Below are 23,656 nucleotides of genomic sequence, written 5' to 3'. Positions count from 1 at the left end.
GCATGATCCTCGTCTTCTTCACTTCTTGATTCATTGATGATGGATGATTGAAAGCTAAACATGTCTTTCTTTTGCTATCACCATTCTCTGGTTTTATAGCTAGCTTATGGGGCATGAGAGAACCCAAAAGCTCATCTAAGCTTTGTTAGATCTTTTGTCTTATCTATTATGGTAACTTCTTGTTTCTAACTTTTTAGCAAAGACCTATGAATCTTTTTCACAATTTTAACATTAGTAAAAGATATACCAATAGATTTCAAAGATTAGTAAACTATTGATAAATCTAGTAAATATATCAAAAATAGATTCTTTAGAATTCATATTAAAAAGTTCATGACTATACATAAACTTGCAAGTGTTATTTAATTTGTCATAACACATTGCATTCATGTAGTGTTACATAGTTTTGCCGATCATTACATATATGGTGCCCTATATATGCAACGTAAACGCCTGAGCATTACGTTTATAGAGCCCAAATGTATACAATGCATGATAATGCAATATTTTATGCATGCCTTGCATATCTACAATATATTATCTTTTTTCTATCTATCCTATCTATCTATTTTAAATCAAATCAAAGGGTATTTTAGTATTTTTTTCTATTTTTTTATTTATTTTATATCATATTAAAATAATTATTACACACTTATTCCACAATATAAGTAAACATAGGAATAACTATTCCTGAAATAAAACTCTCATTTTGGTAAAGAATTACTATTTGCTATTCCTATTCCATCTCTATTCCTAATGTGAATACATACCGGCTTAAAAAATATGTATAACTTTATCTCAACTCTCCGTCTATAATAGGATTTTGTGTATAACTAATCACATAATTTACCTTGCAAAATATTTAACCAAAATATATACATAAATGAGTATTTAATTAAAAAATATATTTAAGAGAAATATAATTTAGGAGTGAGTACATTATTATGCACTAACGAACTAACCAAATGTCACCCGGGGAATTATCTCAAAAGAATGAAAAAAGTGCTCTTCATTCAAAAAGTAAAAACCCATATACAGACCCAAGTGGTACGCACGCGACTGGAACTCGAACCGGTTTCCATAAAATTCTGTAGAGTAGGGAATAGCCCTAAGACAGGAATTCACAACGACAAGAGTGAACACCATGGACCGCTCGGCCATGGAAGGCATAACCGAACGCCTCTCTTCCATCGAAGGCCTCTATTTCCCCGGCGCCATCCACCGTGAAGCACCCGACCCATCCCACCGCAAGTCCGCCCTCCTCGACCTACTCTCGCGCGACGCCCCCATCTTCCTGGGTAAGCTCACCGTTCTCCATCTCTCTCTTTCCCTCCCTCTTCCGCTAAGACCCTAGCCCTGTGACATCTCTCTCTCGTCCATCTCAGAGCGATACGGGTCGGAGCTAACGTTTGAGGAGCTCGGAGCGTTCGAAACCCTCACCACAGATTACGAAGTTGGATGGCACCTCAACAGGCTTCGGCGACAGCGGCAGCCGCCCACGGAGGAGGAGGCTCGGGCAAGGGCTGCAACAGTGAAGAACCGGCGAAGGGCATACATGGACAAGTTGGTCCTGGCCGGGGAGTACTTCTCGGAGGATTCGATGCGCGAGCGGGAGCCTTACCTCCACCACGAATACTTGGGGAAGTTTCAGGATCCCATGGGGAGGGCGATGTTGCGGCCTGGGGAGAGTTGGTCGGAAACGCTGATGCGACGGTGGGAGGAGGCCGTGCTGGTGGAGAAGATCAGAGGGGAGCAGCAGAGGCTTGGGGTGGATAGGAGAGATTGGATCGGCGGTGTAAGAGAGGAAGAGATGCAAGAGGAGGAGGACGAGGAGGACGAGGAGGACGAGGAGGAGGAGGAAGAAAAAGGAGAAGAAGAAAAAGGAAAAGAAGAAGAAGAAGGAGAGAGAGAGGAGAGTGAGGAGGAAACAGATGTTCAGATGGAAGGAGGGGAAATGTCGAGCGCGAGAAAGGTTTGTTTTTTAGACTAGCCGCAACTTAAGCATTGCACTTTTAGTACTTATCATTAATTTGTATGAGTTTTACTTCATGCATATGCTTGCTCAAGAATTTTGATCAAAGAGGGTATTGTCTTCTTCAATGTTAGAGGTTTAGAAAAGAAAAACAGTAGAATGCAATAATTGTTGGTGCACTCAATACTTTCTTGTTAAAATTAGTTTCCTGGAACTGGAACTTGTGGATATCTAACATCCTAGAAGATAGAGTTTCTCTAAAACAGAGTTTGTTGGTTATGACCTTAACTATACTAAATAGTACAACTGTTTGTTAATCTCACAGTAGCTTTAAGCCAAGATTGCATTTGGAGTTTCTTGACAACCTATCAAAGATTTCCATGTTCTAGGTAACACTGTCAGCATAACAAAATATACGAGTATAGTTGGTGTTTAATTTCAGAGGAATGCCGTTTGTTATCAATTTCGAAAATTAAGAAATTTTTAGCAAACCAGTTGGTTTTGGGGACAGTTTTGAACTGGATGCAGCAAAATATCGATACATTTCAGGTGAAAAGGATCAGTGTAGGACGAAACTTTAAACTTTGGTTCTGGATGTGGGAACTGCAATAAATGACACAAAATTCATAAGGCATCATACTAGATTATAGCAAAAGAAATATAAATATCTTGTAAAACCTAAGATAATATATTAAAACTAGTGATAAACAGTCAGGTTCATATTGTTTCTAAAAGAGGTCATGGTAGTTGCAAATATGCAATGGCCCTTGCCATGGCCATTTTAGACCCTTATTGCCACCTTATGTGTTTTACCTTGCATGAAGGAATCCAAGCAAGCTCATGCCAGTTTCATCCGACAAACTTAGCAATTTGTTTACTGTTTGATATAGCAGATAGTTACTATACTTAGTAACTAGTGGATTCTCTTGCTTCTATCTTCCCTTGATTTCTCTTGCATATGTTTTTATTATGCATGATATTCTTAAACTCTTTAGTGTTTTTTCTCTTGCATTATTCTACATTATTTGAAAACTGTGTTAGCTAATATTACTATCATTCATGTTTCCTATTTAGTTAAAACTCCTAAAATATCTTATGGACTTGATTGCAAATTTATCTTGAGAAAAGTTTTGGTAGGATTTGATTGATTTTTAAGTTAGAAGAGTCTTAGTTCACTTATAGATTTTATTCGAAAAGATTTTGATAAGTTTTGTGATTTGATGTAATCTTCTCATATTTTTATACAGAGATGATGGGAATCCCAAAAATGAGAGAAAATTATGAAAAATTAAAAAAAAAACTATTATTGTTATAGACAAATCAATGTTTATCCCTTACCTCTTTCTCCTATCTTTTGTAGTTGATTTCAGGTTTTTTCTCCCCTACAGTATAGGTCGCTTTTCATCTTCTCCTAGAAGCTCGATAGTTTAATCTTCTTTCACTCACGAGCACATTGGGTTAATCTTTTTTTCCCTACAATTAGATGGGCTTGATTTTATTTTTCGCATAGCTTGATGTGTTATCCTTTTTTTTTTAAATCTATCTAACCATGCTAGTATAAAAAGGGTACTAAGAGATAAAACACAGATTCATAGGGATGTTAGAATATTAAGCTAGCCCATTTGACTAGTCAATTAGATTAATTGGCTAGTGTAGAATTAAAAAAAATTCTTTGATTTTGAGGTGACTCTTAGTGTTTTCTATGCCTTTAAATGATAGTAATCTTTGGATTCTCTAGGTGATGGAAATCAAAGAGTTATATATGAAAACCAAGAGTCATGTAGTATATCTAAGAGTCATGTAAACCACTATATATATGTGGTCTTATCTTGTGCAAGGATATGAATAAAAAGTTTAAAAATTTTTATCTACTTTATCTTGTGTTAAGAGAACAATCTTCTTCTCTTGAGTTTTCCATTACTTTCTCCTGACAAAGTGGTATCAAGCTAGCTTTCCTTATAATACAATGGCTTCCAATAGCTTGTTGCAACCCCAACTTCCTCACTTCACCGGGAAGAATTTCAACCAATGGAGTATTCAAATGAAGGTTCTCTATGGATCCCAAGATCTATGGGATATCGTAGAGAAATGCTATGTTGAGCCAGAGAACGTGACAACACTCACCCCACAACAACTCAATGAGTTAAAGGAGACTCGCAAGGACAAGAAGGCATTGTTCTTCATTTATCAAGCGGTGGACGAGGCAATCTTTGAACGAATCTCTACCGTGTCGACGGCAAAAGAAGCGTGGGATATACTCAATGTGTCCTACAAAGGAGAGGAGAAGGTGAAGATGGTGCGGCTTCAAAATCTTCGAGCCGAATTTGACACTCTTCACATGAAGGACTCCGAAGTAGTTGAAGATTACTTCAATCAGGTAATCTCTATTGTTAACCAATTGAGGACTAATGGTGAGAAAATTTTAGACCAAAGAGTAGTTGAAAAAATTCTTAGAAGTTTAACTACAAAGTATGAGCATATTATTGTTGCTATTGAAGAATCTAAAGATTTATCTACTCTCTCCATTGAAAGTTTATTGGGATCACTCCAATCCCATGAACATCGTATGAATCAATTTGATTCTCCTTCCTTAGAGCAAGCCTTTCAATCTCAAGTTTTATTGAGAGGAGGTTCTAGAGGGAGAGGACGGTATTTTGGCCGTGGGAGAGGTAGAAACAATGGCTAAGAAAATGAAAATGATAATACAATCTCATCTACTTCAACTAGAGGTAGAGGTAGAGGACGAGGACGATATGCAGACGTCCAATGTCATCATTGTGGCAAATATGGCCACATAAAAAGAATGTGTAGAAAAAGAATTGCCGAGGAGGAAAATAAAGATGCGAACTATGCTCAAGAAAATGATCAAAAGAATGATGATGGTTCTCTCTTTCTTGTTTGTAATGTATAAGAAGATGTTATTAATGATATTTGGTACGTTGATAGTGGTTGTAGTAACAACATGACAGGGAACAAATATGCTTTTGTCATTTTGGATGAATCTATCCAAAGTGAGGTTCGCATTGGCGATAACAACAAGCTACCGGTTAAAGGGAGTGGTGACATTCTTGTCAAAACAAAGAAATGTATCAAATGCATTACTAATGTCTTCTATGTTCCAGATCTTAAGCAAAATCTTTTAAGTGTTGGACAACTTGTTTTTAAGGGTCATGATGTTCTCTTTAAAGAAGACTCATGTGAAATCAAGGACAAGAACAATATTCTTATAGCCAAAGTGAAGATGACACCAAACAAGATGTTTCCCTTGAAGATACAAAGTGAAGTTCTTCTATGCTTCAACACCATTAAAAAGGATGAGTCATGGCTTTGACATCTCCGGTATGGTCATTTGAGTTTTAGCTCTCTTTCTCACATGTGCAAGAAACATATGGTACGAGGTATGCCAAATATTCATCAACATGATCAAGTATGTGAAGGGTGTGCACTTGGAAAACATCACTGAGACTCTTTTTCAAGTGGAAAAGCTTGGAGAGCATCCAAACCTTTTGAGCTTGTTCATACCGATCTATGTGGCTCTATGCACACAACATCCATTGGAGGTAATCGTTATTTCCTTACCTTCATTGATGATTATAGTAGAAAGACATGGATTTTTTTTCTTAAAGAAAAGAGAGATGTATTGAACAAGTTTAAAGAATTCAAGGCCTTAGTCGAAAATCAAAGTAGATATATCTTAAAAACTTTGCGTTCCGATCAAGGAGGTGATGATGCAAAACGTGGTGGAGAAAAATGAAATAGAAAAATAAGAAGGAAAGGAATGGGGTTTCACACCTCCATCCTAAGAAGTGGTTTCACACCAAAATCCTCTAAAGAATAAATCACATAAACTTTCATTAAGTTCCAAAGAAAATCAAGGTTCCCAGTATCGGGATCGGGATCGGTTACGGCCGTTCGTATCGGATCGGACTATTTTTTAATTATATAAAATTCTAAATATTATTTAAAAATGCAGAAAAATTTAGAAAAAATGACAAAAAATAAGAAAACAAAAATTACTCACATATGAAGTCTAAAAACTTAAAAAATATATTAACTTACTCAAAATTTAAAACTTTGTTGAATACCGAGCTGGTTCTCGTAAATTTCTATAGTCTTCATCATCATAATCACCATAAGTTTGTAAATATTGATGTCTGGGACCTGATGCTCCAAAAAGTGATTCTATCATATTAGTCATATTGTATGGATCTTATTGTGTGACTTGCATTTGAGAAGGATAATAACCAACATTTGGATCTTGTGCCTGAGAATACTAAGGATACTGAGGATAATAACTAGCATATGGATCTTGTGATGGCTCCAAACAATAAATACTCGATGTACCATAATCATAGGAACCAAAATGCATCTCATGACGACGTCGCTGATATGTATATATATCCTCAGTTTCTCTGTCTTCACTCCTTATGCCTTCTTGACTTTCCTCAACAAATGTAGATGGAACGATCTCACCACCATATGTATCATCAGGACTATGACTAGTACCAGTAGGTATACTATCTCTCGCTGCTGAATGACTCGTACCAGCCTCTGCCCTCGTCGTGGTCTCTCCCAATATTTCATCTAACGATGGGTTATATCTGTCATCTAATAACCTGTCCTCCATTTTTCTGATCCATGGAGTCAAGAGGTCTTCTTCATCAAAAACATGATTTAAATCAATCAGTTGTTCATTTTCTGCCTTTCTTCTTAAATTTCTCTCCCTCAATCTCATATTATAATGACAAAAAACTAACTTCTCCAATCTTTCTGTTGTCAATCGGTTGCATGTTTTTGTGTGGATTAAGGAAAAAGTAGTTCAATTTCTTTCACACTGTGATGAAGACACAGTTTGACTTAAAATCTTCTTTGCTATTAGCGTCAAATTTGGTGCCTCCTCCCATCCATAAATAGACCATTCAGCTGGAGTGTTATGAGATATAGCTGCAGCAACTTTAGCAGTACTGAATTGCCCAGCTCTCAATCTATCTCTCCATCTGAAAATTAGAAATATATTATTAGCTTATTGATTCTATTGAAAGTTAAAACTTGAAACAAATAATAATAAAATTATTTAATTGAATCATAACTCACTTCTTTATCGCACAGGATTTGTTTATGAATATCGGGCTCAAGCTTGCTGATTACCTTTCTAACCCCCAACAAGACTTCATTATCATTATTGACATTTTTAGAGAATTGAAATCTTGGATTAAGAAAATACCCTGTAGAAATTTAAAATTTGTAAATTGTAAGCATTCAAATTTTTAAATATTCATAAATAAAAATAAATTAAAATTTAAAACTTAAAAGCATGCTTACCAGCAGCGTGTATATCTCTATGTAGTTGTTTATTCCATCTAGAATCAATCATCTTCCACCACTTCTTATAACTTGGGCCCACATTTTTTTTTATTGATTCTTTAGCTATGTTCATTGCCTCATATAAGAAACCCATCTCAGACTTGTCATCACTGTCTACAAGTCTTAATACTTTGACAAGAGGCTCAAATATTGCGGTGGCAATTGTAATATTATCCCAAAATGTATTTCCAAGAGCCATATTTTTCAAAGTTTCACCTAAAGATTTATCTTTAGGTTTTATATTCTTAATTTTCATAGACCACTCCTGTGATGTAAACATCCGCATAATATCATCTTTGTAGCGCATGATGCTTTCCAAGGCTAAAAAGTGAGTGGTAAATCTAGTGACGCCGGGTCTGATGATCTCCCTACCACCAGTCATCTGCCTGAGTAAATTAAGAACCCAACCATGGTTATATATAAAATTTGTTAACCTCTGACCTTCACATATGACCATGTCAATTTCAGGCTCTTTTGCAATACGTCTAACATCAGATCAATATAATGTGCAGCACATGACGTCCAATATAAATGAGGTCTTTTAATCATCAGTAAATTTCTAGCAGCTTTATAATTTGCCTCATTATCAGTAACCACTTGGACTACTCTTTTTTCACCGATTTCTTGTACTGCCTCATCCATCAACTGACAAATATAATCTGCATTTTTGAAATGAGCAGTAGCATCCATATACTTCAAAAATATTGTCCCCATGCCAGAGTACACTAAGAAATTAATTATATTTCTTCTGTTTTGTATACTCCACCTATCACACATCAGTGTACAACCAAATTCATCCCAATACCGTTTAAATGTCTCAATATAAGTATGAAGTTCATCTACCTCTGAGTCAAGATATTTAATAGCAATATCATTTAAACTAGGAGGGGGAACACCAGGCCCTACTGATTGTATAGCATCCACCATAGTGTGATAGTAAGGGCTATCAGCTACATTAAAAAGAATATGGTTGTAGAAGAAAAATTTAGAGATAGCTTTACCAATGTGTTTCTTTGCATTTTTAATTCCTTTGAGAGCTGTCTTGATTGAAGTCTATGTATGACCCCCTTTTTTTTTTAAGATATGTATCCATTGGTCCAATATTATGGGTAGAACTGCTGTCCCCATATTCTCTCTCTCCTCGTATATTAACTGATCTAGATCTTTGTAAGTTACCACCAGTGCTTCTTTTCATCTCTTCCTCTTCTCTATGCATATTCTGCTCTCTTTCATTGCCCTCCTCATCTGTCTGTCCTCCTCATTCTCCTCACTTTGCTCACTGCTATCATCATCAATGTGTACAGGATTATGCATCAATTCTTCACGAATCATTGACTCTCTTTGTTGTGTAGATTGTTTATCCTTCTTTTTGCTAATTAAATGAGCCAACATCTGCTTTCTAACTTCCAAAGACACTTGAGTGCAAGCTGCTACATTTCCTTGTCTTCCAGCTAAATGTTCTTTCAAACGGCTGACACCACCACTTATTTTCTTTCCACACTAGTTGCATTTAACGCGTCTTTTATCTTGCCCAATAGTGCTGCAATGTTGCCACCCAATGTCGGTATCATATGTTTGGAGCCATTGATATTTTAGCTCTGCAACTAAAAAACATAAATAAAAATTAAAATAAAATATAGTCTCTACTCTCTACTGCAGCAGCAGCAAGCATGCTTGCTGCTGTAGCCTGCTGCAGGTGCAGGTACAGCTGCTGCACAATGGAAAAAAAAAAAAAAAACTGAAAAAACACTTACCGAAGGTCGCCGGAGATCGAGGTCGTCGGATAACGTCGCCGGAGGTCGAGATCACCGGAGAGATGGAGATCTACTCACTATTCAGTCACCGGTGAGAAAGAGAGTAAGAGATCCGTGAGAAAGAGAGAAAGAAAGAAAGAAAAGAGAGAAAGAGAGGAAAGAGAGGAAGAGAGGAAAGAGAGGAAAAGAGAGAAAGAGAGAGAGAGAAAAGGGAGAGAGGCAGGTCGGGGGGGTGGGGTGGGGACATCAATAATTGATGTCCCTCGGGTCGGATCCGACCCGTTCCCACCCGTTTCGGCTGATCCCGACCGAAACGGATCGGGTTTCGGTCGAAACCACAGCCGAGATCGGGATCGGCCGAAACTGGGAACCTTGAAGAAAATATAATGGGTCTATATATAGATCTACAATGGAATTAAGCAAAAATACCCTACATAGGAAATAAACAAAAGACACCCTAAATAAATAAAAATCAGAACCAGATCCCTATAGGAGGGATCATCAACTGTCGGCGCCTCCTGCGTTGGTACACACGTCATCGCGTCCTATCAGTGATGTCCGCATCATTCTTCCCGGGTGGGAGAGAAGTCGACTCCGTCGAGTGTGCTGCTCTGCTGCTCTCATACTGCTCTAAGGTATCAGGGTGATGCACCTCCAAATCGTAACGATCAAGCCACGTGTCATCAGATGTAGGTCGTCCTTTCCAACGCACTAGATACCGTTGGGATCCACCTTCTCTAGTTGAAATAATTTCATCATCTAAAATTTTATCAATTTCGTCTGCTGTTAGGTGGAATATTGGGAAGTGGAGGTAAAGAGGGTCTCTCATAAACAGGCTCATAGGTAGGCTCAGTATCTAGTGGGTTATCTGGAGTAAAATCTGGACCTTTATAAGCTATTAGATCCTCAATATTAAAAGTAGAACTGATGCCGAAATCACTAGGGAGATTTAGAACATAAGCATTATCATTAATTTTTTTTGAGAATTTTAAAGGTCCGGCACTTCGTGCATGCAACTTTTTGACAGCCTCCGGATGGAAACCTCCCTGACGTATCCCACCATCACAAAGTCTCCAACATTAAATTCTTTGAATCTTCTTCTTAGATCAGCTTGAATTTTATAATTAGTATTATTTTGAGCAATTCTGTTACTGATTTCTTTATGCAAGTCATGAATATGTGATGCGAATGCAGATGCAGACTCAGACTACCTATGATAATGGGACATAGGAATGAGATTTATAGATTGTCTAGGTTTGTAACCATATACTACCTCAGTTGGACTCAGATCTATGGATCTATTAACAGAATTATTGTATACAAATTCAGCAGTTGACAGTTTTTTGATCCCAGTCTCTTGGATTCTCGCCGACAAGAGTTCTCAGTAGGTTACCTAAGCTCTTATTGACTACTTCAGTTTGCCCGTCAGTTTGTGGATGGAAAGCAGTTGAATACTGAAGCTTAGTTTTCATCTTATGCCATAGGATTTTCCAAAAATAACTAGTGAATTTTACATCCCTATCTGATATAATAGTTTTTGGTAGCCTGTGCAACTTAACGATTTCGTCAAAATAGATTTTAGCAACTCGAGAGGCGTCAAAAGTTCGGGAACAGGGTATAAAGTGGATCTTTAAAAATCGATCCACCACCACAAGAACGGAATTATGCTTTCGGGTAGTCTTTGGAAGTCTAAGTACGAAGTCCATACTAACATCTTGCCAAGGGCAATTAGAAACTGGTAAAGGCGTGTACAATCCTGTATTTTGCTTTCGCTGCTTAGCGAGTTGACATGCATGACATCGACTAACAAGTCTCATAACATCTCTCTTTAAGCTTGGCCAGAAAAATCGATGTTCCGTAGCTTCAATAGTTTTTGCGTGCCCAAAATGTCCAGCTAAACCCCCAGCATGTAATTCCCAAATTAAAAATTCCCTTAACGAGGTGCTGGGAATGCATAACCTTCGGGACTTAAATAGATAGCTATCCTGCAAGATGAAACCATCTATTTCTTGAGTCGCTCCATCACTTAATAAATTGTAAACTTCATGAAAATCCGAACATGATTCATATTCAATTTTGATTTTATCAAATCCTATTACTTCTGTGTTCATCGTTGAAAGAAGAATCATATGACGACTAAGTACATCAGCTGCTTTGTTGTCTGCTCCGGGCTTGTGTCGCAAGGTGTACGTATAGTCCTGGAGAAATTCGACCCACCTACCGTGTCTAGCATTAAGCTTCTTCTGGGAGTTAAGGTAGCGAAGAGCTTCATGGTCAGAGAAGATTACAAATTCTTAAGGAAGCAAATAATGCCTTCAGTGGCGAAGAGATTGAACCACAACATAAAATTCCTTATCATAAGTGGTATATCGTTGTCTAGTTTCATTCAGCTTTTCACTAAAGTAGGCAATTGGATGGCCCTCTTGGCTCATGATTCCCCTTATACCAACTCCAGAAGCGTCACAAGTGACCTCAAAAACTTTAGTAAAATCGGGGAGTCGCATGACGGGTTTCCACAATTTTTTTTTTTGATTTCAGTGAAAGCTTTAGTAGCACTTGCTGATCACTCAAATTCACCTTTCTTGAGGCATTCTGTTATTGGAGCCATAATAGTACTAAACCTTTTGATGAACCGACGATAGAAGGTAGCGAGTCTATGAAAACTTCTCACGTCTCTTATGGTACGGGGTTCAGGCCACTCTTTAATAGCCAATGAAACCCAAGAAAACAACTTTGTTTGTCAGAAACGTACATTTCTTAGGGTTTGCATACAGTTGCTCTCTCCTCAAGATAGTGCAGACTTGACGAAGATGATCTATATGTTGCTCCCGAGATCGACTATAGATAAGGATGTCATCAAAGTATACGACTAAAAATTGTCCCATAAAATGTCGTAATATTTGAGTCATCACTCTCATGAAAGTACTCGGAGCATTAGTCAAGCCAAAAGACATAACTGTCCATTCATATAACCCATCTTTTGTTTTAAACGCAGTCTTCCATTCATCGCAAGGGCGTATACGAATTTGGTGATAGCCATTTTTTAAATCTATCTTTGAAAAGATCGTGGCCCATGTCATCATGTCCATCATGTCATCCAAACGAGGAATGGGGAAACAATACTTTACCGTTATTCGATTAATAGCGCGGCTGTCGACGCACATACGTTAGGTTCCATCTTTCTTTGGCGTTAACAATGCGGGAACTGCGCAAGGGCTTAGGCTTTCCTTTAGAAAGCCTTTTCTCAATAACTCGTCAACTTGCCGTTTGAGTTCAGCGTGTTCAGTTGGGTTAAGTCTGTAATGAGACAAGTTAGGAAGAGATGCACCCGGGACGAAATCGATAGTATGTTGAATATCTCTCATTGGTGGCAATTCATCCGGGAGATCCTCTGGAAAGACATCCGAGAATTCCTCAATCACAGCAGTGGCTTCAAAAGGAATCGATTCACTAGGCTCATTCAGGATTTCTCGAACAGCAAGAATCAAAATAGGAGTTCCTTTATTCATCTCGCATTCAATGCTTCTCGCACTAATCAAGCTGACTTTATTGTCCGAGTGGATGGGATCAGACTTCTTTTCCATCTTAGCACCTCTAGGTTGCGATGGAAAAATCTTGATTTTCTTACCCTCGTGTTCAAACATGCAGATATTTGAACGACCATAAATATGCACATCATTATCAAATAGCCAAGGTCTTCCAAGGATAATTTGACCCACATCCATGGTCAATACATTGCATCAGATTTTATCCGTATAAGTTGTGAATTCAATTGGAACCAAACAACGCTCTTTTATTTCCAGCGTGGTTGAATTGATCCACGAAACCTTGTAAGGATTAGGATGGGAAACCGCTCTCAGGTTTAGTTTTGAAATAATGGTGGAGGACACGACATTTATACAGCTGCCACTATCCACAATTACTTTACAATTTTTACCTCCAATTTTCGTGAATGGTGGAAAATGGAGCTGCGCCTCCAATCATCATTAACTTTAGGTTGAGAGAGGGCACATCTAACAACATGTAACCTTGTGGAGTCTGTGCCTCAGGCATCCTAGGGTATTTTCTTCCTCTTCATCTTCAAAATCTCCTTCTTCACCGTTTACATGGTGAACATACCCATCAAAGTCTTGCTCAGAGTCTTCTTCAAAGGGTTCCTCAATTAAACTTATTTTATACAGACTCGCACAATTTGCAGCAACATGTCCATAGCCTTGACAGTTATAGCATTTGACCCGAGGATTAATCTTAGAAAAGTCTCTCTCGATGTTTTTACCTTTGTATTCTACCTTGGATTGTGAAGGGCTAAGGGGTAGATCGATTAAAAGATTGACTAATAGATTTGGCTTGATGAGGACCTGTGGAGGATTTATGAATTTGAGGTCTTGTTTCATAATTTCTTGGGATGTGGTTAGGTCTAGACTCCTCTAAGTCTTGAACTAAGCTGTATGCCTTTTCCAAAGTATCAACATTACGAGCAAAAAGTTCACTTCTCAATTCTTCATGTAGGCCAGCTCTAAATCTGGACAAGATTTGTATAGGGGTTTCTGATTCGATCACGCTACACCGAACAAACAATTCATTAAAGGCCGCAACGTAATCCTTAGCTGACTTACTCCCTTGGGTAAGTCGGTTCTATCTGTCTAGAAGTTTAGGGTAATAAGTCGGTTTCTGATTCGATCACGCTACACCGAACAAGCAATTCATCAAAGGCCGCAACGTAATCCTTAGCTGACTTACTCCCTTGGGTAAGTTGGTTCCATCTGTCTAGAAGTTTAGGGTAATAAGTCAGTTCCATCTCTTTTTTTTTTTTTTTTTACAGCAAAAAAGACGTGTTGTTTTCTCTCTTTTTTTTCAATCTAAAAATATAAAGATAAAGATGAAACAGTAGATCACTAAATAATGCAACAATAATTACTTTTTGGGATTTGGGATCTTACGCGGTGGTGATTTCGCGATGACAACAGATTCTTTTTGTTCCTCATCGACGGTAATTTCCTTGCTCGTCGTACGCCGGATTTCTTGACGTTCCGGTGTTCGTGGAGCGATTGGTCATGCAAAGAATAAATGTGGAGCGGCGTAGAACCCGGGAGAAGGGACGTCCATAAACTAGGATCCTTCGCTCTAATACCAAAATGATGCAAAACGTGGTGGAGAAAGATGAAATAGGAAAATAAGAAGGGAAGGAATGGGGTTTCACACCTCCACCCTAAGAACCCTAAGAAGTGGTTTCACACCAAAATCCTCTAAAGAATAAATCATATAAACTTTCATTAAGTTTCAAATAAAATATAACGGTTCTATATATAGACCTACAATGGAATTAAGCAAAAATACCCTACATAGGAAATAAACAAAAGACACCCTAAATGAATAAAAATCAGAACCAGATCCCTATATGAGGGATTATCAACTGTCGGCGCCTCCTGCGCTGGTACACACGCCATCGCGTCCTATCAGTGATGTCCGCATCAGGTGAATATAATTCACAATATTTTATCTTTTTTTTCAAAAAGCATGGCATAAAACATCAAGTTACTACTCGCTATACACCACAACAAAATGGAGTGGCGGAAAGGAAGAATCAGACTATTATGGAGCTTGCTAGAAGCATGTTAAAGGCAAAAGGGATGCCTAATACATTTTGGGCCGAAGCCGTTGCATGTGCAGTCTATCTTTTGAATCGTGCAACTTCCAAAAGTGTGCATGACATGACACCTTAAGAAGCTTGGAGTGGACACAAGCCTTGTGTTGCTCACTTGAGGATTTTTGGAAGCATTGCCTATGTACATGTGCCTGATGAAAAAAAGGAAGAAATTGGATGACAAATCTGAAAAATGTATTCTTATAGGAGTGAAATGTCCAAAGCCTATAAACTCTTTAATCCCCTTACCAAGAAGGTTATTGTAAGTAGAGATGTAAAATTTAATGAAGGAGAATCTTGGGGATGGGATGGAAAAGAGAAAAAAAAATATTCTATTCTTGCAGGTGAAGAAGAAAATCAAGGTGGTGATCTTGGAGAAGAAGAAAGGACTCCGCCTACTTCCCCGTCTTCTTCTTCCACGTCATCTTCAACGTCTTCATAATCGGAGTCTCTACCAAAGAAGATAAGGAGCATTAGAGATATCTATGAAGCTGCAAGAGAAGTATTATATGATGATATGAGCAACTTTGCACTATTTTGATGCAGATCCTATCACTTTTGAGGAGGCTTCAGACCAACAAAAATGGAGGCTTGCTATGGATCAAAAAATTGATTCAATCACAAAAAATGATACTTGGGATCTTGTAGATCTTCCTACTGGGCACAAATCAATAGGTGTTAAATGGATCTACAAGACCAAGTTGAATGAAAAAGGTGAAGTTGAGAAGCAAAGGCTCGATTGGTAGCAAAAGGCTACAATCAAAAGTATGGCGTTGACTACGACGAAGTTTTTGCCCCTGTTGTTCGAATTGAGACTATTCGCATGGTCTTGGCTTTGGCGGCTCAAAATAAATGGAAGGTGCATCAAATGGATGTCAAATCAGCATTCTTGAATGGTGTTCTTGAAGAGGAGGTCTATATTGATCAACCTCCAGGCTACGTGAAGAAAGGTAAAGAGCATAAAGTATGTAAGTTGAAGAAAGCCTTATATGGCTTAAAGCAAGCACCAAGGGTATGGTATAGTTGCATAGATGGATATTTCTTGAAAAATGGATTCAAGAGGTGTCCATTTGAGCATACTCTTTACATCAAAGAAGGTACACATAGTGAGTTTTTAATTACATGCATTTATGTTGATGATTTGATCTTCACTGGCAATAGTTCAAATTATTGTGAAGCTTTCAAGAAAAGCATGATGCATGAATTTGAGATGACAGACATGAGACTTTTACATTTCTTTCTTGGCATTGAAGTTAAACAAAGTGGAGACAATTTCCATCTCACAAAAGAAGTATGCAACGGATCTCTTGAAGAGATTCCGAATGGAAGGTGTTTCACCTATAAGCACACCAATGGAGGTTGGCTTAAAATTAAGCAAGCAAGGTGATGATAAATCTGTGGATGCTACTCTTTATAGAAGTCTTGTTGGTAGTCTCATGTACTTAACAGGTATAAGACCAAATATTTTGTACTCTGTTAGTCTTTTAAGTAGATTCATGGAAACACCAAGAAGATGTCATTGGAATGCTGGGAAATTTTTTTTGAGATATATTAGTGGTACCTTGGATGAAGGTATTACTTATAAAAGTACTAACAATTCATATTTAGTTGGTTATTGTGATAGTGATTGGGGTGGAAGCACCAACGATAGCAAGAGTACTTCCGGCTATGTTTTCAATGTCGGCTCCGGTGCAGTCTCATGGTCTTCAAAGAAGCAAGATGTTGTCGCTCTCTCTTCTGTAGAAGCAGAGTATATTGCCTTGTCGTTAGCAAGTTGTCAAGCATTATGGCTAAGGTGGATTTTGGAAGAACTCAAAGCATCCACAAGGAAAAGGCACAAATTTATTTTGTGATAACAAATCAGCAATTGCACTCACAAAGAACCCGGTCTTCCATAGTAGAAGCAAGGATATTTGAGTTAGGTATCATTTCATTCGAGATTTGGTCAAAGATGATGATATCGAGGTCAAGTATTGCAAGACTCAAGATCAATTAGCAGACATATTCACCAAAGCTCTCAAGATGGATACCTTCACCAAATTGAAGAAGAAACTTGATGTGAAAATGGTCTAGCTTAAGAGAAAAATGTTAGAATATTAAGCTAGCCCAATTGACTAGTCAATTGGATTAATTGGCTAGTATAGAATTCAAGAAAAATACTTTAGTTTTGAGGTGACTCTTAGTGTTTTCTATACCTTTAAATGATAGTAATCTTTGGATTCTCTAGATGATGGAAATCAAAGAGTTATATATGATAACTAAAAGTTATATAGTATATCTAAGAGTCATGTAAACCACTATATATATGTGGTCTTATCTTGTGCAAGTATATGAAAAAAAGTTTTTATCTACTTCATCTTGTGTTAAGAGAACAATCTTCTTCTCTTGAGTTTATCATCACCTTCTCCTAACAACTCTTCGTCTTCTCTATCTTCCACCAACATAAAATGATCATTAGGCAACTCAACAATGTTGGATCTACTGCGAAGTATGTAAGGACTTCTTTGAAATCTGAACATCTCATTTAAGTCCACCACAAATGTCGAACTACTTGAACTAGTCCACTCAGCAGTTCTAGCTGCCTTCTCATTTTCTATCTTCTGAAATCATCTCTTGAATTGGATGTTTTTAGCCTTCAATTCGATAATTTCTCGTTCCATTTGGCTCATTTGTCTCTTCAAATCATCCACAACTGCACATAAATTGCGGATGAATGATTTTTGTTTCGTTCGGCTCGCGTAGATGGATAATTCTTATTCCTTAGGGAGTCCTAACTTGAATTCATCTTGAAGAAAATAAATTTGGCATATATATAAACTTATTGATAATCTAATAAAAACAATTAGGTGTACAACTCAATCTATACTTGACTGACTCTTTTTCTTTTCTCAACATGTACAAATTTTATTCTCAGTAGAATTTCACTTGGGCCATAATCCAATCCTTTAACCAATTTTTCTTTTCAATAAACTGAATAGGAGGAAGGATCTGCAAAACATATGTTTATATAAGCATGTCATTGACATAGGGGTGAAAACAGATCGGATACGGATTAGATAGTGCTTAACTCACATCCGGATCCATATTTTTAGTCCGGATACGGATATTAGACGGATAGTAAAATTTAAAACCATATCCTAACTAAATAGATATGGATAATTTTCGGATAGAAGATCAGATCTTAAACATATGTTGATCGAATTTTAAACGAATTATAATATTTTATTTAGACATAATTAATATAAACAAATTAAGAGTTTAAAAAAATAAATTTTTTGTATGTCAAATACATATAAAATTAGAAAAATTAATCTCTACAAATAATATATAACACATTATTAATAACAATATCCATATTCACTATTTAAATAACCAAACTAAAAACTGTAAATCATTTAAAAAAATATACGGGTAAACAGATATTCGATATCCGTATCCGAATTCGAAAATTATATCCGACCCGTATCCGGATTCGTATCTCGGTTTTTTTTTCAAAAATTATATCCGTATCTGAATCTGTATCCGAATCAGATAGGAATTTTTTATCCAAATCTGATCCGAATCGGGTCAGATAGCGGGTCGGGTCAGAGTTAATTCGACCCGTTTACACTGCTACATGGACATAATTAGATAACTCTGTAATAAAAATCTTTCTAATTAGACTTACCTTCTTAGCACTCAATTGAGGTATAAGAGTTGCTCGAGTGTCTTTTTGGAACTTGATAACACCAACCCATCAAAATATTCTGGGAGTCATATTAGGGAAATTATGTTTCAAAATTTGCCAACGCTCTAGGAAACAAACCTATAACGAGGAAAGTAAAGATAGTTAAAAAAAATCGAAACTAAATGGGTTTATAATCATCAACATAATCATGATTACCGTCAATACAACGGTACATCCACTCATGAACATTTCATTGGCCAAACTCCTCGTCGCCATCATGGAGTTGACCTTCTCAACTGTAAATTGGAGGGAATGAAAAAGGAACTCATGGATAGCCAATCCTCAATTATATTTACAAATATATTGAAGATTTTCAATATAGGGGATAAGCTTTGAGGGGCAAGCATAATTACTATGCTAAAATAAAACAATGATGAAAATTAACAAAATTAATGACACTCTCTTCATCGTCCAAAGGTAACAACTTCCCCAACACAATCTCTATTTGTTTTCTCGTTATTGTCGTTCCACGAATGAAGTGTTTCTTTACAAAAAGAATGTCGTACCATTCCTCATTCACTTTTCCACCTTTTGGATTGCTCATGTCAAAGACTACCTTTTCACCAATTAAAGGTAATCCAAGAATTAGGGTAGTTTCTACTGCCTTCAACTGAAGCTTAATTTTTTTAAAAATAAATGTTGTTCCACTCCATCCCTTAATTATCACTCGAAGGAGTGTGTTTTGTGCAACATCAGAAAAATCAAATAAATACTTGAAAGGTGTTTTAGAAGCAATCTCCAAATGTTGATCACGAACGAACTTGAACATCTCCCTTATTTTACTTGTATAGCATCGTGAAGTAATCAAGCATGATTTAAAGAGCCTGTATTTTCTCCACCGACTCTGAGAATCAAATCCCTCTATAGCCTTATCAATCTTCTTCTTTGATGGCGGGGTTTGACTAGTTTGGAAATTATCATCAGAATCCCTCTTCCTCTTTAATAGAAGGGTTTGACTTGATTGAAGTTCTTTCAATTTTTCGCGATTAGTGGAATCTCTTTTCCTCTTTGATAGAAGTGTCTGACTTGATTGAAGTCTTTTTAATTCACCGCGATTAGTGAAATCTCTCTTATTGTCTTTGCTATTATATTTATTCAAATTATCTGCAGAAATCATAAGAACATAATATTTCAAACATCCAGCAGGTATTTAAGTATACAACACACAAAATATACGTCTAATTTTCCTAATTAAAATCCAAAAAACAAGTACAAATATTGTTAATAAACTACGAAACCAAAATAACAACTTCGAAACCAAAATAATAAGGATTAATGTTATCAATAAATTGCGAACTAAAAACAACAAGGACGTATGTTATCAATAAACTACGAAACCTAATTAAAAACAAGGACGAATTTTGTCAGTAAACTGAGAAACCTAAATAACGACAAGGACGAATTTTGTCATTAAACTATGAAACCTAAATAACAAAGATGACTTTTGTCAATAAACTGCGAAATCTAAATAATAATAAGGACGAATTTTGTCAATAAACTGTGAAACCTAATTAACAGTAAGGGTGAATTTTGTCAATAAACTACGAAACTAAAATAACAAAGACGAATTTTGTTAATATTGCGAAACCTAATAACAACAAGGACAAATTTATCAATAAACTGCGAAATCTATATAATAATAATGACGAATTTTGTCAATAAACTGCGAAATCTAATTAACTTTTGTCAATAAATTGCGAAATGAAAATAACAAGGACGAATTTTGTAAATAAACTTGAGCAATTTAATTAAGAAAGCAACATCAACATTACATCATAACTATTCATATCTTCTCATATTCACTTAAAAAAATGGTGGTCCCACGAAATTAAGAGGGCTTTCTCAATAAATGGCTCCACAAATCCTTACAAACTGGAAGGGAGGAAGAGAGATTAGCATTAGAGAGAGAGACACACACACAGAGAAGAATCTCGCCGTAGCAGTCCGTTATCCACATCGTGCTCAACCCGTCACGCTCACTCAACAACCCATCGCCCTCGCCCAACAGCCCGTCACCCTCGCTCAACAACCCGTTGCCCTCGCTCAGCAGCCCGTTGCGATCGTCGCCTTGGACTAGCTCAGATGATCGTCGTTGTCGCTGCACGCACTACTCCGCTCGAGGATTTTAGGTGTGAGGGTTTAAGTGGATGAGGATTTGGGGATTTAGGGCTAGGTGTTGATCAAGGCTGAGAGATGAGGGGGTTTAGTTATTTCGTTTTGGGTGTGGATCCGGGTTAGTGAAAATTGATTCAAACCCGACTCGTTTCGCCCAATAACATACACCGTGTCCACGCCGTGTCTCAGCCGTGTCCACACCGTATCCTATTTCCTTTATTATTTTTTAATCATGACACCTCTAACCCATGTCGGACACGTGTCCCTCGCGTGCCCGATGCGTGTCCGCGTCTGACATGTGTCCGACATGGACACCTCCCCCAAATAGAGGTGTCCGTGCTTTATAGGTGTTGATAAAGTTATCACCTCTTTCCTTACCTCTTTATTGAAATTTAAGATTTATACATGAACCAATGGAGACCATAATCAAAGAACAGTGGATATCAGTTATAAACTTTTAGCCCCCGTTTGTTTTGGGTTTAGGAAAGGTCCCTAAATTGGTTTAGGGATCACCAAACACTAAAATAACTTTATTTTTCTTAATTAAGTTCAGTCCTCAATAAATAATTAAATAATATATATATTTTATTATATTTTTAATTGGATTCCAATTTTACTCTTGACGTGACTTACATATATCACTATAATGTCTTGTCAATCTTATCTCTCCTCTCTCCTCTCTCTTTCTTGTCAATCTTTTCTTCTCTTTTTTCTCCTCTCTTTCAAAATACTCAAATATTTATATTTTAAATATTATGTCCTCATGTAATGAGAACTCTAGAAATACAATAAAAATTAAAGGAAAATAGTATAAATAATTTGAGCAGATAAAATATAATTATTAAAAAAATATTTTTACTAAAAATATCATTTAATATAGGTTTAATAAAAAATTATATAAAATAAAAGTAACTTGTCGGTTATTAAAAAGGGTGTAAAAACATTGTTTTGTAGGCTTAAAAATAAATTTGCGGGGTTAAGGTTAACTAAATTGGCTGATTTGTGAGCTTAGAAGGCAGCAAAGGCTAGTTAACTGGCTTACAGAAATAGCCAGCAAACGTTGTTTTTTGGGCTTAAAAATAAAATTGCAGGTGTACGGAAGAAAATTGCTATTATAAATTAACCGTACACATCCAACAATTGTGTAATAAATATCACGTGATGTTTATTTGAAAAAAATTAAAAAAATCATGATGAGTCACTACTCTGACATTTGCAGGCTTATATGTTATATATTTGCAGGCTTAGTCAGATTATTTGCTGACTTAGAATGTGAAGTTTGCAAATAAGAAGAATAAGTCCATATATCGAGACTTGTTAAATCATGTCTAATCTCATCATCACTGTCCTCTCTCCTCTCTCTCAGCAATGAAAATGGAGAGAACAATTCTGTTTGCAGGCTTAATCGCAAGATATGTTCAGTTTGCAGACTGAATTTGCGGGCTTAATCGCTCCTAGTGTGTTCAGTTTGTAGACTTGATTTGCAGGCTTATATAAAAGACGCAAGGCAGCAAATATATCTCCTATATGCATTTAAGCCAGCAAATTGTTATCATAAACACCATATAAGCCTGCAAATAATTTGAAAATTATACTTAAACCCACAAATGACTATTATAGACACCACATATTCATTTTAAGCGTGCAAATATATCTCTCATATTTATTTAAGTCTGCAAATATATCTTTTATATTTATTTAAGCCTATAAATTATACTTAAGCCAACAAATAATTTGAAAATTACACTTAAGCTTGCAAATGACTATTATAGACACCACATATTATTCATAAATTATAATGATGATTACCATCATTACATGAGAAGGGTCATTTTGTCAATTAAATCAATATCTCATCTATTTTTCTCCAAAATCAACACTTTTTTACTTTTTTACATCATAAATAATAAATACACTCTTAAACTAGTTCACAACCAAACACCAAATTATCTTAAACTAATTTAAGGTACTCAAATCAAGACTAAGAAATGAGACTAACTAATCGAGTTTGAGACTTAGTCTCCAAACGGGGCCTTATATACTATCCAAGAATGTATTTGTACTAATAATCTTTAGATTATAAACTATACAGACAAGCATTTCCAACAAATGTGGTTATACTGCTTCTGCAGATTCTTGTTGATAAGGATTCAAAGGAACGGGATTCAAATGATAGTACTCAAGGAATAGTCACAGAGACCTTCAAGCAGATATTATCTGCAGAAGAGATGCAGGATCAGCTGGAACAGTTCACTCACATAATGCAGCAAAAATTTCTGGCAGGAGAAGACACTGGGCACTTAAATTATTCTCAGATCGACAACGATGAGAGACTGGATGATCATTGGCTCAGGGAAGCTAACCATGATGCCGAGGAGAAATATTTTGAGGAAGATTAGCTAATGGAATCAGATTAATCTCAATCAGTTTTCCAACTTATTGTGCAGGATCCTTGTTGGTCTTTAAGGTCTTACTTTCCTTTTGTAGCTGTATGGTTTCAGTCTGGAGATGTATATATGTTGCGTGCAATACATTGCTCTACCTTGTAAATGCTCCTTTCTTGCATAATGCAGCTATAGATAATATGATCACAGTATTCCAATTGGTTTCTTGAGCTTTAGGTTTATGCTAGGAAAATGGTGATTTGGCTTTTATATGATTTTTCCCAAATGAGTACTTCCTTTTGAGTGACAGTTGATATTTTCTTTAGTCAGATCGCCGAGAAGATGCAATCCTCTCCGATTTGGTTCCTTTTGCCCTTAACGATGACGCCCATGAAGCAATGTTTTCTGTAGGTTTCTTGTGCAGTAACCTATGATATCTTGTTTTTTTCCCCAACGGTGTCCTAATTAAATCAATATCGTTGGGATTCACTACTTGTGAGACTTTTTCTTTTTCTTTTTTCTGACAAAAGTTTTGCTTTTATCTTAGAAGAGTGGGTCAAGCTCCGTTATATTGTTGAAGAAAGAGAAAATGTTTAATATATTAATGCCAGGTACGTGAGCATATTCACAATCGCTTTATAGCATTTGACTTGCATAATGTAACTTGTCATTGTTACTCAATGTTTATCGATCATT

At 36.5% G+C, this 23,656-nt stretch overlaps 1 protein-coding gene across 1 annotated transcript; it reads left to right on the top strand.

Annotated features, from left to right (window-relative positions):
* Positions 1 to 1,053: 1,053 nt before the first annotated feature.
* LOC140800892 (uncharacterized) lies at positions 1,054 to 23,178 on the top strand. Its single transcript, XM_073155804.1, has 3 exons — positions 1,054 to 1,298; positions 1,386 to 1,972; positions 22,709 to 23,178. Exons 1-3 carry the CDS (start codon positions 1,145 to 1,147, stop codon positions 22,973 to 22,975), a joined length of 1,008 nt encoding a protein of 335 aa, XP_073011905.1. The 5' UTR covers positions 1,054 to 1,144; the 3' UTR covers positions 22,976 to 23,178.
* The last annotated feature ends 478 nt before the right edge of the window (positions 23,179 to 23,656 follow it).

This window comes from Typha latifolia, chromosome 14 (assembly GCF_019914945.1).
Source record: "Typha latifolia isolate L0001 chromosome 14, TyphaL0001v2, whole genome shotgun sequence".
NCBI lineage: Eukaryota > Viridiplantae > Streptophyta > Magnoliopsida > Poales > Typhaceae > Typha > Typha latifolia.
Note: the sequence above shows the minus strand (reverse complement) of the source record. Positions and strands in the feature narration are given on the sequence as shown.

Coding starts and splice junctions, on each gene's coding strand:
- LOC140800892 (XM_073155804.1), top strand. CDS start 1,145: ATGGACCGCTCGGCCATGGAAGGCATAACCGAACGCCTCTCTTCCATC. Junction 1,299..1,385: donor CGACGCCCCCATCTTCCTGG/GTAAGCTCACCG, acceptor CGTCCATCTCAG/AGCGATACGGGTCGGAGCTA. Junction 1,973..22,708: donor AAATGTCGAGCGCGAGAAAG/GTTTGTTTTTTA, acceptor CTGCTTCTGCAG/ATTCTTGTTGATAAGGATTC.